Source organism: Perognathus longimembris, chromosome 16 (assembly GCF_023159225.1).
Source record: "Perognathus longimembris pacificus isolate PPM17 chromosome 16, ASM2315922v1, whole genome shotgun sequence".
Taxonomy (NCBI): Eukaryota; Metazoa; Chordata; class Mammalia; order Rodentia; family Heteromyidae; genus Perognathus; species Perognathus longimembris.
The window spans coordinates 16,708,088-16,720,133 of NC_063176.1; the positions used below are offsets into that span (position 1 = coordinate 16,708,088).

A 12,046-nucleotide genomic window follows, 5' to 3' on the forward strand; every position below is an offset into this window, starting at 1 on the left:
AAAGGAACACTAGAACCATGAGGTTATTGGTGAGGACTAAAGCGCTTAGAAGAATGCTTAGTCCAAAATTAAAGACAACCACTACCACAGCGACTACTACTGCTATTTCTATTGATATGCTAGAATACAAGGCAGATACTTGTTCGCATATTCTATATCCACAATGCCCAGAAAAGGGGCTGGCTCAGAAGAGAAATTCAGTACATGTCTGAATTACTATGTGGTAAGTATGCTGGTGTTTCATAGTTGGTTTACAGTTATGCTTTATTGAAGCATAACTTCACATTCTTTTTTTCCCTCCCCAGTCCTGGGGCTTGAACTCAGGGCCTGGGGCACTGACCCTGAGCTTCTTTTGCTCAAGGCTAGCACTCTACCACTCGAGCTACAGCACCATGTCCAGCTTTTTCTGTTTATGTGGTACTGAGGAATCAAACCTAGGGCTTCATGCTCAAGCGCTCTACCACTGAGCCACATTCCCAGCCCTCACATTTGTTTTTGAAATTAGCTTTTAAGTTATTTTTGAAGTTAAGTATTTTATTGTAGTTAACTTCACAAGTTAGATACTGATATTTTCATTTTATTGAAATGGCTTACATATGGCCCAAACAACTTAAAAAAGTACAGAAAACTTATGAACTCAGGGGCATTGGGTCATGGTCTACTTTGTTCTATTTTCCTATTATTCACTAAATTCTGCAGATGCTTTCATTTAAACAGAATGTTTTCATTCAAAGGGATTAGGAATAACATCTTGGAAGGATATTAAAAATATTTCAGTGGTAACATCCAACCTTATTCATCAGAAAAAAAGTTACCTCTCTAGAACTACTTGTGTCATAAAACAAATGTATTCTTACCATTGGCTCTAGTTGACTCTGGTGTTGAAATGGCAGATTTTTTTGAAGTGGGGACCACAGCATGACCATCTCTGTGTAATAAAAAAGACAGGACTTTTGTACAGATTTATTGGCTTAAATATACTTTGAACCATTCTGCTAGCTAGATCCAGAAGTTTTATCTTGCACAGACTTTGGGTTTATAACCATGAAAACTGATTCTCATTTTGTTTCTGAGATAAGATCTAATGATTAGTAGTCCAGTTTGGCATGGAATTTGCTGTGTAGCCTAGGCTGGCCTTGATCTTAAGATCCAACTGCATCTACCTCTGGAGTGCTGGGTGGGATTACTGGAGTACCACCACACAGACAAGAATGATGTCATGTATTTCCTTCAGTTTTATTTCTATATACCACCCTGTTTCCACGACCATTTAAAACACCAGAAATAGGATATAATAACTTAAGTTTGCTTTCACTTTGAAGACAGTTTGAAGTTAGTTAACTCCGAAGTCTTAATTAACAAAGGTCTTTTTTGTTTTGTTTTGTGTTTGGTGTTAGTCCTGGGGCTGAACTCAGAGCCTGGGTGCTGTTCTTGAGCTTTTGTGCTTAAGGCTAGTGGCCTATCATTTGAGTCACAGCTCTACTTCTGGGTTTTTGGTGGTTAACTGGAGATAAGATTCTCAGATTTTCCTGCTAGGGCTGGTTTGAACTGTGATCCTCAGATCTAAGTCTTTGAAGTAGCGAGATTTCAGGATTATGACTAAAGTTGTGAGCCAATAGCACCCAGCTGGTCACAAAATTTTATATACCTGAAGTTTTTGTCATGAACTTTTCTTTTAAAGTGAAAATCTAGGTAAAATATCTATATTCAAAGAAGACTATGAAAAGTAGCCAAAAAGTGTCTTGGGAATAGGAATTAGTATACTATCTTATTGTTGCTAATGCTTGAGGGAAAGAGAAGTTGTATAAAGTATATACCACGGGAGAGGCAATATGCCACAGGTCCTAATATTCCTCTATGTTCTTGTTGGGAAGCCCCAAGGTCAAGGCTCTGCACTCCAGGCCATTTTTCAAGGTAATTCTGAAGGCAGCAACCTCTTGAGGAATGAAGCAGTCCCCTTCCAAACCAAACTACACCAAGATCTCTTAACAGGCTAAATTTCTAGACTGCCTTCCACTGCTTTTCTCCTGTAATAAAACTGGAGGGGGATTGAGAATTCAACACCAGTTCACGCAAAATTAGTGAAACCTCATCTCAAAACAAAAAAAGAAAACAGGGCCGAGTTATGACTCAAGTTATAGAGCCCTGAGTCCCATGCTTCCTATCACAAAAACCACGAATCAATCAAACAAACAAAAACATGAATAAAAGGGAAAACAATAGAAAAATAAAAACAAACAGAACCTGATCAAATCAGATTTCAACTGATGACCATTTATTTTTATACTTAAAATGTCTGAACAGGCAGGTATGGTGGTCACATCTGTAATCCTCCTACCCAGGGGATCTGAGGACTGAAATTTGAAGCCAGCCCTGCAGGAAAGTCCAAGAACTCTCATCTCCAATTCAGCATCAAAAAGCTAGAACAGGAGATGTGGCTAGTCTTGAGTAAGAAGAACTCAGGGACAACACTCAGGCCCTGAATTTGTCTCAGGACACCCCCCACCCCCCAAACACACACACTTGATTTGCAGTTTCTCTTATTTGCATTACCAAGTATTCTGATAAACATGTTAACTGTTCTATAAACTGGAAATTCATCTCACTTACCCAGTCAGTGTTTTTAGAATCTTAGTCTGAATTCCTAATTTAATAATGTCCTATGATTGTGTGTACATAAATATAATCAACAACCTGATATGCATGCACACATGTAAACAAAGCCATTACCTTGTGGCTTTCAGCACCACAGAAGGAAGTGACATGTCTAATGCTCTGTTAGCCTCTTCTAAGGTCATTCCTTGCGTGCTGACTCCATTTACATAATGGATGATATCTAACAGCTGGAGATTACCCTCAATGGCTGCAACTGACCCTGGATTGATATCACCAATATATATCACTTGATGAAGACTGTTATGACCTCCAGATAGGGAGAAACCTACAAAGAATAGAAAATAATTGTTTTCTTAATCATAAGAGTATTTTGAATTTGGCCAAGAAAATCTTACCGAACAATAATTGAATTTTCATTACCTAACTTCTCTTTGTTGCATGTTAATGTAATGTCAGGTAGCAAATGAGGCAACACTGGCAGCCTGGGCAATTCTAGAACTCGTCCAACAACTATTCTCACTATCTTGGGTGCAGCTCGGAGCAGATTCACTGCATCAGTGTGAGTCATGTTTGAAACATCCGTATCGTTCACCTAAAAAAAACCCCAAAAGGTACAAATTAGAAACATTTTTTAGAATAGGAAATTGCTAAGAAAGAATAATACCTTAGCTCTTATATAATAATGTGGTAGCCAGCAAGAGGTCTGTAGCAAATAATTATTAATTTTTTTCCTGATTTATGGATTCATTCTCCCAACTCTCTTTTCTCTGATGTAATTAGATTATCTTTGAAAGCAGATTTTAGAAATCATTAGGACAATAATCAAGCCACTGTGACAAAAATAATGGAAAGTCCCTAAAGAATGCATCATGGTTTTGCTAACACATCCTCTCAGAAGAAACTTTCCATATCTGTGACTTGAGACACCTTTTACATTTTAACTGAGATTACAGAGGCGTTCAAATTAAAAAGGCAACGAGCATTTCCTCAACAGTTAACTGCACCAATGTTTCTGTTTTTGGAGAACAAAAATAAAAACTAAACCGAGAATAACAGTGCAATAGCAACTCAACTTTCTTTCTTCTCTGGCTCTGGCTTGTTCCTTGGTTATTATTATAATTTGACTATTGTTTAAATTTGCCCCTCAAACATTCATGTGTTGGAGGGTTGATCCTAAGTATGGATTTAAAATAGTGAATGGAGGGGAGAGCTGATGGGAGGGGGTGCCCTGAGGCTTGTGCTCCCAGGTTTCCTGTTTTGAGATATAATCTCTTCCTAACACACAGGATCACACTAGGACATCCTAATGTCTTCATCATGGTACGAGGATGCCAGTTTATTTCCCCCTCCTCCCCCCAGTCCTGGGGCTTGGACTCAGGGTCTGAGTGAGCACTGTTCCTGTCTTCTTTTTGCTCAAGGCTAGCACCCTACCACTTGAGCCACAGTGCCACTTCTGGCCGTTTTCGGTATATGTGGTGCTAGGGAATTGAACCCAGGGCTTCATGCATGGGAGGCAAGCACTCTTGCCACTAGGCCATATTCCCAGCCCTGCCAGTTTATATCTTTAAAACTTCTAAAATTGTGAGCAGAATAAATACTTTTTAAAATGAAAATAAAATCCATAAATTTAATAAAATTACCCTACTATACGTTTTTCACTCCAGTGACAAAAATGAACTAAGACTCACATTTTACAAATCTTTCTCTCCTCTTCAACATCTTACCTTTATGAGCCGGTCCCCAGGTTTTAGTCTTCCATCACTTTTGGCTGGATCCTGTATGACATCATGAACATAACAACCGATACTCTGATTGCCTTTGGTTACTGTAAAACCAAGACTGCCTTTTTCTGACTTCATTAGAGTAATGAGGAGTTCTACTTCCTAGAGAAAGAGAACAGTGATTCCTTTAGGGCTATTTTGCCTTACCAAACAGACATATTAATACTATCCATTTATTATTAATTTCTTCCTACAGAAGAAACCAAACTTCAAAAGTTTCAATTGAACAAGTCTTTCTAGCTTTGACAGATTGATCCCCTTTCTCAACCACACAAAAGTTGCTTTAAGTAATACACTGTATGTTTGTCTAGAGAGATAGTAGAGACAGAATATATTCATGCTTCCATTCTTTCTTGCTATGGGACAGTCCTGGGCTTGAACCTATGACCTGGATGCTGTCCTTAAAAACTTTTCTTGCGGGCTGGGAATATGGCCTAGTGGCAAGAGTGCTTGCCTCACATACATGAAGCCCTGGGTTCAATTCCCCAGCACCACATATATGGGAAATGGCCAGAAGTGGCGCTGTGGCTCAAGTGGCAGAGTGCTAGCCTTGAGCAAAAAGAAGCCAAGGACAGTGCTCAGGCCCTGAGTTCAAGGCCTAGGACTGGCAAAAACAACAACAACAAAAACTAAAAAACTTTTCTTGCTCAAGGTTAGCATTCTACCAGCAGTGTTTGGCCAAATTTAAAAGGTTTAACTGCAGCCAGGTGCTGGTGGCTCGTGCCTATAATCCTAGCTGAGATCTGAGAATCGTGGTCTGAAGCCAGCTTGTAACAGAGAGTGCCTATGGAACTCTTAACTCCAATTTACCACTCAAAAACCAGAAGTAGAGCTATGGCTCAAAGTGGTACAGTGCTAGCCTTGAGCAAAAGAGCTCAGTGACACCGTAGGCCCTGAGTTCAAGTCCCAAGACTGACAAAAAACAAACAACAAATAAACAAATAAAAATAAAAGATTTCACTGAGATGTTAAAGTTGCTTATATGCAAAACGACAGATTTTTTTTTTGATTTTGTAAGTCGTGGGGCTTGAAGTTAGGGCCTGGGAGCTGTCTCTGAACCTCTTTGTGCTAAAGGCTAGTGCTCTACCACTTGAATCATAGTGCCACTTCCAGTTCTTGAGAAGTTTATTGGAGATTAAGAAGAGTTTTAAGAGGACTTTTCTGCACGGGCTGGCTTCCAACCGGGACCTCAGCCTTCTGAGTAGCTAGGATTACAGGCGTAAGCCACCGGCGCTTGGAGATAATGACAGATTTCTAAGAATATTATTCAAAAGTTATTTTCATTCTTGCTGAAAATAAATTTGAAGCTATACATACACACAAATATGCACAGTTAGAGGTAAACAAAATATCTGGAAAGGGCCTGAGAATATGGCCTAGTGGTAAAGTGCTCGCTTCGTATACATGAAGCCCTGGGTTCGATTCCTCAGCACCACATATAGAGAAAAACCAGAAATGGTGCTGTGGCTCAAGTGGTAGAGTGCTAGCCTTGAGCAAAAAGAAGACAGAGACAGTGCTCAGGCCCTGAGTTCAAGCCCCAGGACTGGCAAATAAACAAAACAAAACAAAAATATCTGGAAATATATTTTTCAATGTTAATAGTTTGGGGGTGAGTTAGATTATAAATGCTTTTAGCTTTTTTTTTCCTCTTTAATTTTTCTTTAATAAACATTCACTATTTGGATAATAACCGATAGCATAAACCTGGAAATTTAGGTTTCAGGATTGATTTGTAGGTAAAAGTTCTAAGGCTATTACTACAAAGTAAAAATTCCAGTGGGCACTCAAAGAAAACATGGAAGACAAAAATTACATTCAAACATGAGAATTCAAAGATAACCAACTGGAATTTGAGAAACAAGACAAAAATAATAGTTACTAAATGTGTAATCTCTAGAATCCCTTATTACTATACTAGGTGTTTTATAAACAGTATTTCATTTGATCTTCACCACAACCCTATGTAGCCATTACCCCCTATATAGGCAAAGCTCCTGAGAATTAGAATTAAGTGATTTGTCCACAGGTATTTGCCAAACAAAGCAAGGCAGTGGTAGAGTCAGATCTGTGCCAGATCATTTTGTTCCTTTTCCTAGTTTCTAAGCAGAGAAACATATCAGGTATATTATCCATTTATTAGATGCAGGTATGTTAGCTGTAACTACTAAGCTACTCTAAAAGACAGCTTTCTTTCTTTAACTAGAAGAGAATTGTATGCTACTACATCTTCTTTGATAAAGTGAAGCTATTTTTCTTCACACTGAGGAAACAACTCACAAGTTCCAAGTCTTCAGAGTGGGCTTTCAAGTCATTTGTCAAAGTTGTCAAGTTTTCTTGTGTACTTGATTCAGATGAGTGATGTATACAGGTTTTACCCATTGAATTAGAAGAGGGTTCTGATTGGGGTTGGCAACTTTGCCCAGGCGTTGTTTCTGATGGTAGGGGGGAGGGAGGATTGCTACAGAGACAAAACAGCAAAATTATGTTCAAATATATTCCAATGACAGTATAGCCACAATAGAAAATGGTTAACAAATATTCTTGTCTAATTTTTGATTGAGATCCTAGCTACCTTTTATCTGGTTTTGGACTCTGAGCTTATTCAATGTCTGTTATCTGTTATATTACAAATATTTATTCTCCATCCAGGTTCAATTTTGAAGTTCTTTAAGCTGTGTAAAGATAGTTAGACAAATATTTTGATTTCTAGTTGTGAATTCAAGACTGAAACAAATGTGATCAGAAACATCCTGTGTTTTACAATCTAATAAAAAGAAATACAAAAAGAATAAAAGTCTATTGCAGTGATTACTATGAGTGATAAAATAGGAAAAACAAATATGGTTGAACCTAGATATACACAAAGACTCATGAAAGCAATGAGAAGGAAGAATAACTATACATATGTCTTTTTCATTGTTGGCTTCTATTGCTGTTAGTCACTTCTTTCCCATTGCCTGTCCTGCCATTTATAAACTCCCTAACTTCTCTTTGTAGTTCTCTCTAACCTTCCACTGAATCAGTGTGTGTGCATCTGCATGTGTATGTATATTCATATTATATATATGTATACATACACATACATATACACATATATGTATATGTACATACATACACATGTGATTTTTTTCCCTGGTTAAATAGTATGGAGAAGCAATGTTCTCAATTACTAGTTAATATGCTCAAAAGAAAGTAAGGCTCATGTTAACTGGAGCTAGAGAGCTTACTGGTTTACTAACTAAAATTGTCAGTCATAACATCTAACCAGCTAATAAAGTTATCATTTGTTTAACCATTCTGAAGTTCAGACAGTGCACTTTATTTTTTGTGGGGGTGAGGGCTAGAACTGGGGTTTGACCACAGGGTCTTTTTTTTGTTTTTGTTTTTGGACCACAGGGTCTTGAGCTCTTGTTTGCTTGGCTTTGTTGCTCAAGGCTGGTGCTCTAACACTTGAGCCATACCTCCTTTTCTGGCTTTCTGCTGGTTAACTGGAGATAAAAGTCTCATGAACTTTTCTGCCTGAGATTTGAACCTTGATCCTCAGGTCTCAGCTTCCTGAGTAGCTAGTATTAAAGGTATGAGCTACCAGTACCCAGCACATTGCATTCTTTATTGCATTCTTTTTTTTTTGCCAGTCTTGAACTCAGGGCCTGGGCACTGTCCCTGAGCTTCTTTTGCTCAAGACTAACACTCTACCACTTGAGCCACAGAGTCACTTCTGTCTTTTTCTGAGTAGTTTACTGAAAATAAGAGTCTCATGGACTTTCCTGCCCCAGCTAGCTTCAAACTTCGAAACTCAGATCTCAGCCTTCTGAGTAGCTAGGATTACAGGCGTGAGCCCCTGCTACTCGACAGCACATTCATTCTTAAGGACGTTTATGTTGCTGTGCTTGTTGCTAATATTACTAGTTGCTTTAAGTGTTTCAGATAACATTGATAGTACCTGTTCTCAAATTCTGGTTTATTGGATATTTTCTGAGGACAGAAAAACATGGTATGAATGGTATCTTCTTGCCTCTTGGGTGCTTCGTGTTGATTTTGTGCCTGTGACATCGTGTTACTTAGAGTCTGATGCAAGGCTGAACTCCAGGTCATGTTGGGCATCTTTGCTGGAGCTTTCACTAGATCATCTTCTCCACCCCCACTGCTGTCACTGTAGCTGTTTTTCCTGGATGGGGATTTGCACTGTTCCGTATTTTTGTCAGACATTTCATTTTCATCTGAGCTGGTGCCTTGCTCCATAGAGGATGGCTGAGAGGGCTCTTTACTGCAGCTTGGAAGTATTTGTGCCGGAGAGTGGAGTGGAGTCTGTAAGGGACACATTTATAGAGATCAGGGCGTGATATAGTGCTAAACTGATAAAGAGTCAAGTGAAAATCAACCTGCCGAGTATCAGAAATCTAGGAAAACTTATCGACGTGTACACCTAAATTTTTACTTAGGTTACTTCTCATACACACACACACACACACACACACACACACACACACACACACACACACACACACACCTCCTTTTAGGTCCAAGAGTAAGACTTAAACTTGGTACTTGCTGGTTTTGCTCATTGGCAATGCTCTACTAACTTAGCATGCCTCCAACCCTGAGATGTTTTTAAAGGTCTTGTAAATATTTCAAAATTGCTTTCCAGGGGCTGGGGATAAGGCCTAGTGGCAAGAGTGCCTGCCTCATATACATGAGGCCCTGGGTTCGATTCCCTAGCACCACATATACAGAAAATGGCCAGAAGTGGCGCTGTGGCTCAAGTGGCAGAGTGCTAGCCTTGAGCAAAAAGAAGCCAGGGACAATGCTCAGGCCCTGAGTCCAAGCCCCAGGACTGGCCAAAAAAAAAAAAAAAAAAAACATTGCTTTCCAAAATTTTTTCATTACTTGATCTTCTCCTAAAAATTCCACTCAGTCCATCTGATCCGGGGCCCTAGTCTATCAATATAGGCTCTTAAAATTCTATTTCTAATGCAAGTTCCCCAAAAAACTACTTTCCTATTAATGTCCTCCTAAAACTTCCTCTTTTCCCCAGTTTAAGATCAAGGCTGCTGATTTTCCAGATCCAGGAAACATTCACGGGTAGTGAAGTTATTTAACGTACACAGGCCAAAGGTGCATTTTCTTTAATTATATTAGTGGTCTTGTATGTTTGGCTTCCTGCCTGACAGTATGCAAATTGTAAATCAACTTCAAAATAAGATTTTGAATATTTTATCTACTACTTTACATGAAAGGGAAACAAATACATGCCTTTCTCGTGACTCCCAGTGTTAAATAATAGCTGAAAATCTTAAACCACCTTAACTGTCAGCCAAACAAGGTCAGAATGAGAGTGGTTGTTGTTTGGTTTAATAAAGGAATGAAAAGAAAGTTTGTAAGCCTTGTTTGTTTTTTCCATTTATGCTTAGAAAATGAATACCTGAAATCTAGCATTCTAGAATGTTAGAAGTGGGAGAAGACAAGGTGAACTAATTAAATTGTAATAGAGTGATAAGATAATATCAACTAGTTGGCTAAGAACTAGAGACATATGAAACTCAGTAGATCAGTCCAAAATGGATCAATTACAGTGGAATTAGCAAATCACTAAATTGATATTCTGCAAAATCAGAAATTAATTTTCATAGATCTTACCAAAACAGTACTGTCAAGTTCTGGTATGACACCTGGTGGAGGTCTACAGAGAATCAAGGATACTTCTGGAGCGGTTCCCCTGAGAGCAGATATGACTTCCTGTAGAACCACGAATGACAAATGAAGACTCAGTAAAGCCAGAATTATGACACCTCCCTGAAATGTCAATTCATCTATCTCTTTATGGAAATGCTGGAGCTTACCTGCTGAGACAGTCCTTTCAAAGATGCTCCATTCACTTTCAAGATAACATCTCCCACATTAATTTTCCCACTCTCAGCTGCTGGCTGTCCAGGGAAGAGCTTTTTAACCCTGACAATGCTGGCATTCATTTGCTCAGGTATAAGATTATCTTCTCGAGAAAAACTGAATCCCAGGCCTGAGCTATTTTTAAACAGTTTTACCTCAAATGTATTTTCTAGAGAAAAGAAAGATACAATATTTAAACATGTGAAGGCTCTGTTTATACATGAGAGCATATAAACACACACATACACTTTTAGACATATTTATTTATTTATTGCCAGAATTTAGCTAGCCAATGGAGAGTGATGATGACACTAGCAAAACATTAGGCCAAGATATGAGAAAATAAGTTTACACGGTGGGATTTTGGTCAGGTCTACTTTTAATCCAGATAAATTGCAATGCCATTCCAACAAAATTCTCGGCAGCAAAATGAAAGAGCAAATGTGGATGTGTGTGTAAGAACACAAATAAAGAATGGGAAAGGACAGTGCGATTATGTAGGTACATTAGTTTTATTTTCATAATCAAGAAAAAGTAATGCAGAGTAGACTATTTTTACGCTTTACTTTTGAGACTGAATCAGAGTTGCTAATGTTTGTATAATCAAATAGAAAGTTAAATTAAAAGGGAAATAATGACTGCATACTAGCAATCATTTCAAGTAAAGAACATTATTCCCCTTAAAAGGCTGATAATTAGAACCTCAGATTAGCAGGCAGGTTATCAGGTATTATGAATGTATTTAGCCTTATGAAGAATTCATTACTGGCCAGGTTCTGTGTTACTCAGGAGACTGATATCTGAGGATCTTGGTTAAAGCCAGTTCTGGTAGGCAAGTTTGTGAGACTTTTATCATCTAAACTACTGGCACTAAAAAACCCAAAAAATTTACTACTACTTCATTCTTAACTTTTTTATTTTACTACCAATCAGTGATTTTTCCATGTGCTAGAAGATTTTCAAAGAATGACATTACGGTTCTAGGTGAATTTCTGCTCAAGGTAACTACCACAAGTTCTTTCAAATTAAACAGAAATACAGAAATTTAAGGGGTAAATTCCACATTAATTTATACTATTTTTCCTTACAATATAATTTTTACTTTATAACTATTTTAGGCATTACTAAATGCCTAAAGCCATATAATTCATTACCCAAAGACTTAAAATGATTTAATGAGCTGCAAATGTTTGTTTGACAGGAATAATAAAGTTAGCACATGATTTGTAATCTAGGATATAAAGATTCCCATTTAAGTAATCTAGCAGTGATTTTACAGTAACATTAGCAACTAAGACCTGACCTTCAGTGACAAAGCTGTAGTCTCTGATGTGAGTTGTTTTCTTCATCACTCTTTCTGAGGTTTGACCTTGGGCCTCCAGATCTGGAAGGGTACACTGTGGGGTCACAGGGATATGCTCCCTGGATACTGGTGACTGCCCCTTTTCTAACAATAGATGAACCACCTGGAAAAACACAATAGTAAGTTACTAAGAACGACAAGAAAATAGATCATTTTAGGATTTTGTATGGCTGGAATATGAAAACATTTACAAGTAACTACTTGGTTCACCCAAATACAAATCAAGAGAAAAATAAGAAAAAATTACTTTCTATATAAAAGGATAAATACAAATAAAACTATTGTAAGTGTAATGCTGATATCATAAACATGTCATAGAAAATTTGACAATTCATAAATGCATACTATAAATGCAATCCTCATCTCTCCCTTATCAGGCATCCTTAGTGATATTAAGGCT

At 37.9% G+C, this 12,046-nt stretch overlaps 1 protein-coding gene across 6 annotated transcripts in view; it reads right to left on the reverse strand.

Moving 5' to 3' along the window:
* Ptpn13 (protein tyrosine phosphatase non-receptor type 13) overlaps positions 1–12,046 on the reverse strand; it is a 174,874-nt gene that overhangs the window by 24,930 nt on the left and 137,898 nt on the right. For all 6 annotated transcript variants that reach the window (XM_048364271.1, XM_048364268.1, XM_048364267.1 and 3 more), the window contains 9 exons: positions 11,587–11,749; positions 10,238–10,452; positions 10,035–10,133; positions 8,341–8,705; positions 6,675–6,855; positions 4,341–4,499; positions 3,037–3,208; positions 2,731–2,941; positions 858–928 (listed from right to left, as the gene is read on the reverse strand). In XM_048364271.1, coding sequence (XP_048220228.1) covers positions 858–928; positions 2,731–2,941; positions 3,037–3,208; positions 4,341–4,499; positions 6,675–6,855; positions 8,341–8,705; positions 10,035–10,133; positions 10,238–10,452; positions 11,587–11,749 — 1,636 coding nt within the window. The remainder of the gene's footprint in view (positions 1–857; positions 929–2,730; positions 2,942–3,036; positions 3,209–4,340; positions 4,500–6,674; positions 6,856–8,340; positions 8,706–10,034; positions 10,134–10,237; positions 10,453–11,586; positions 11,750–12,046) is intronic.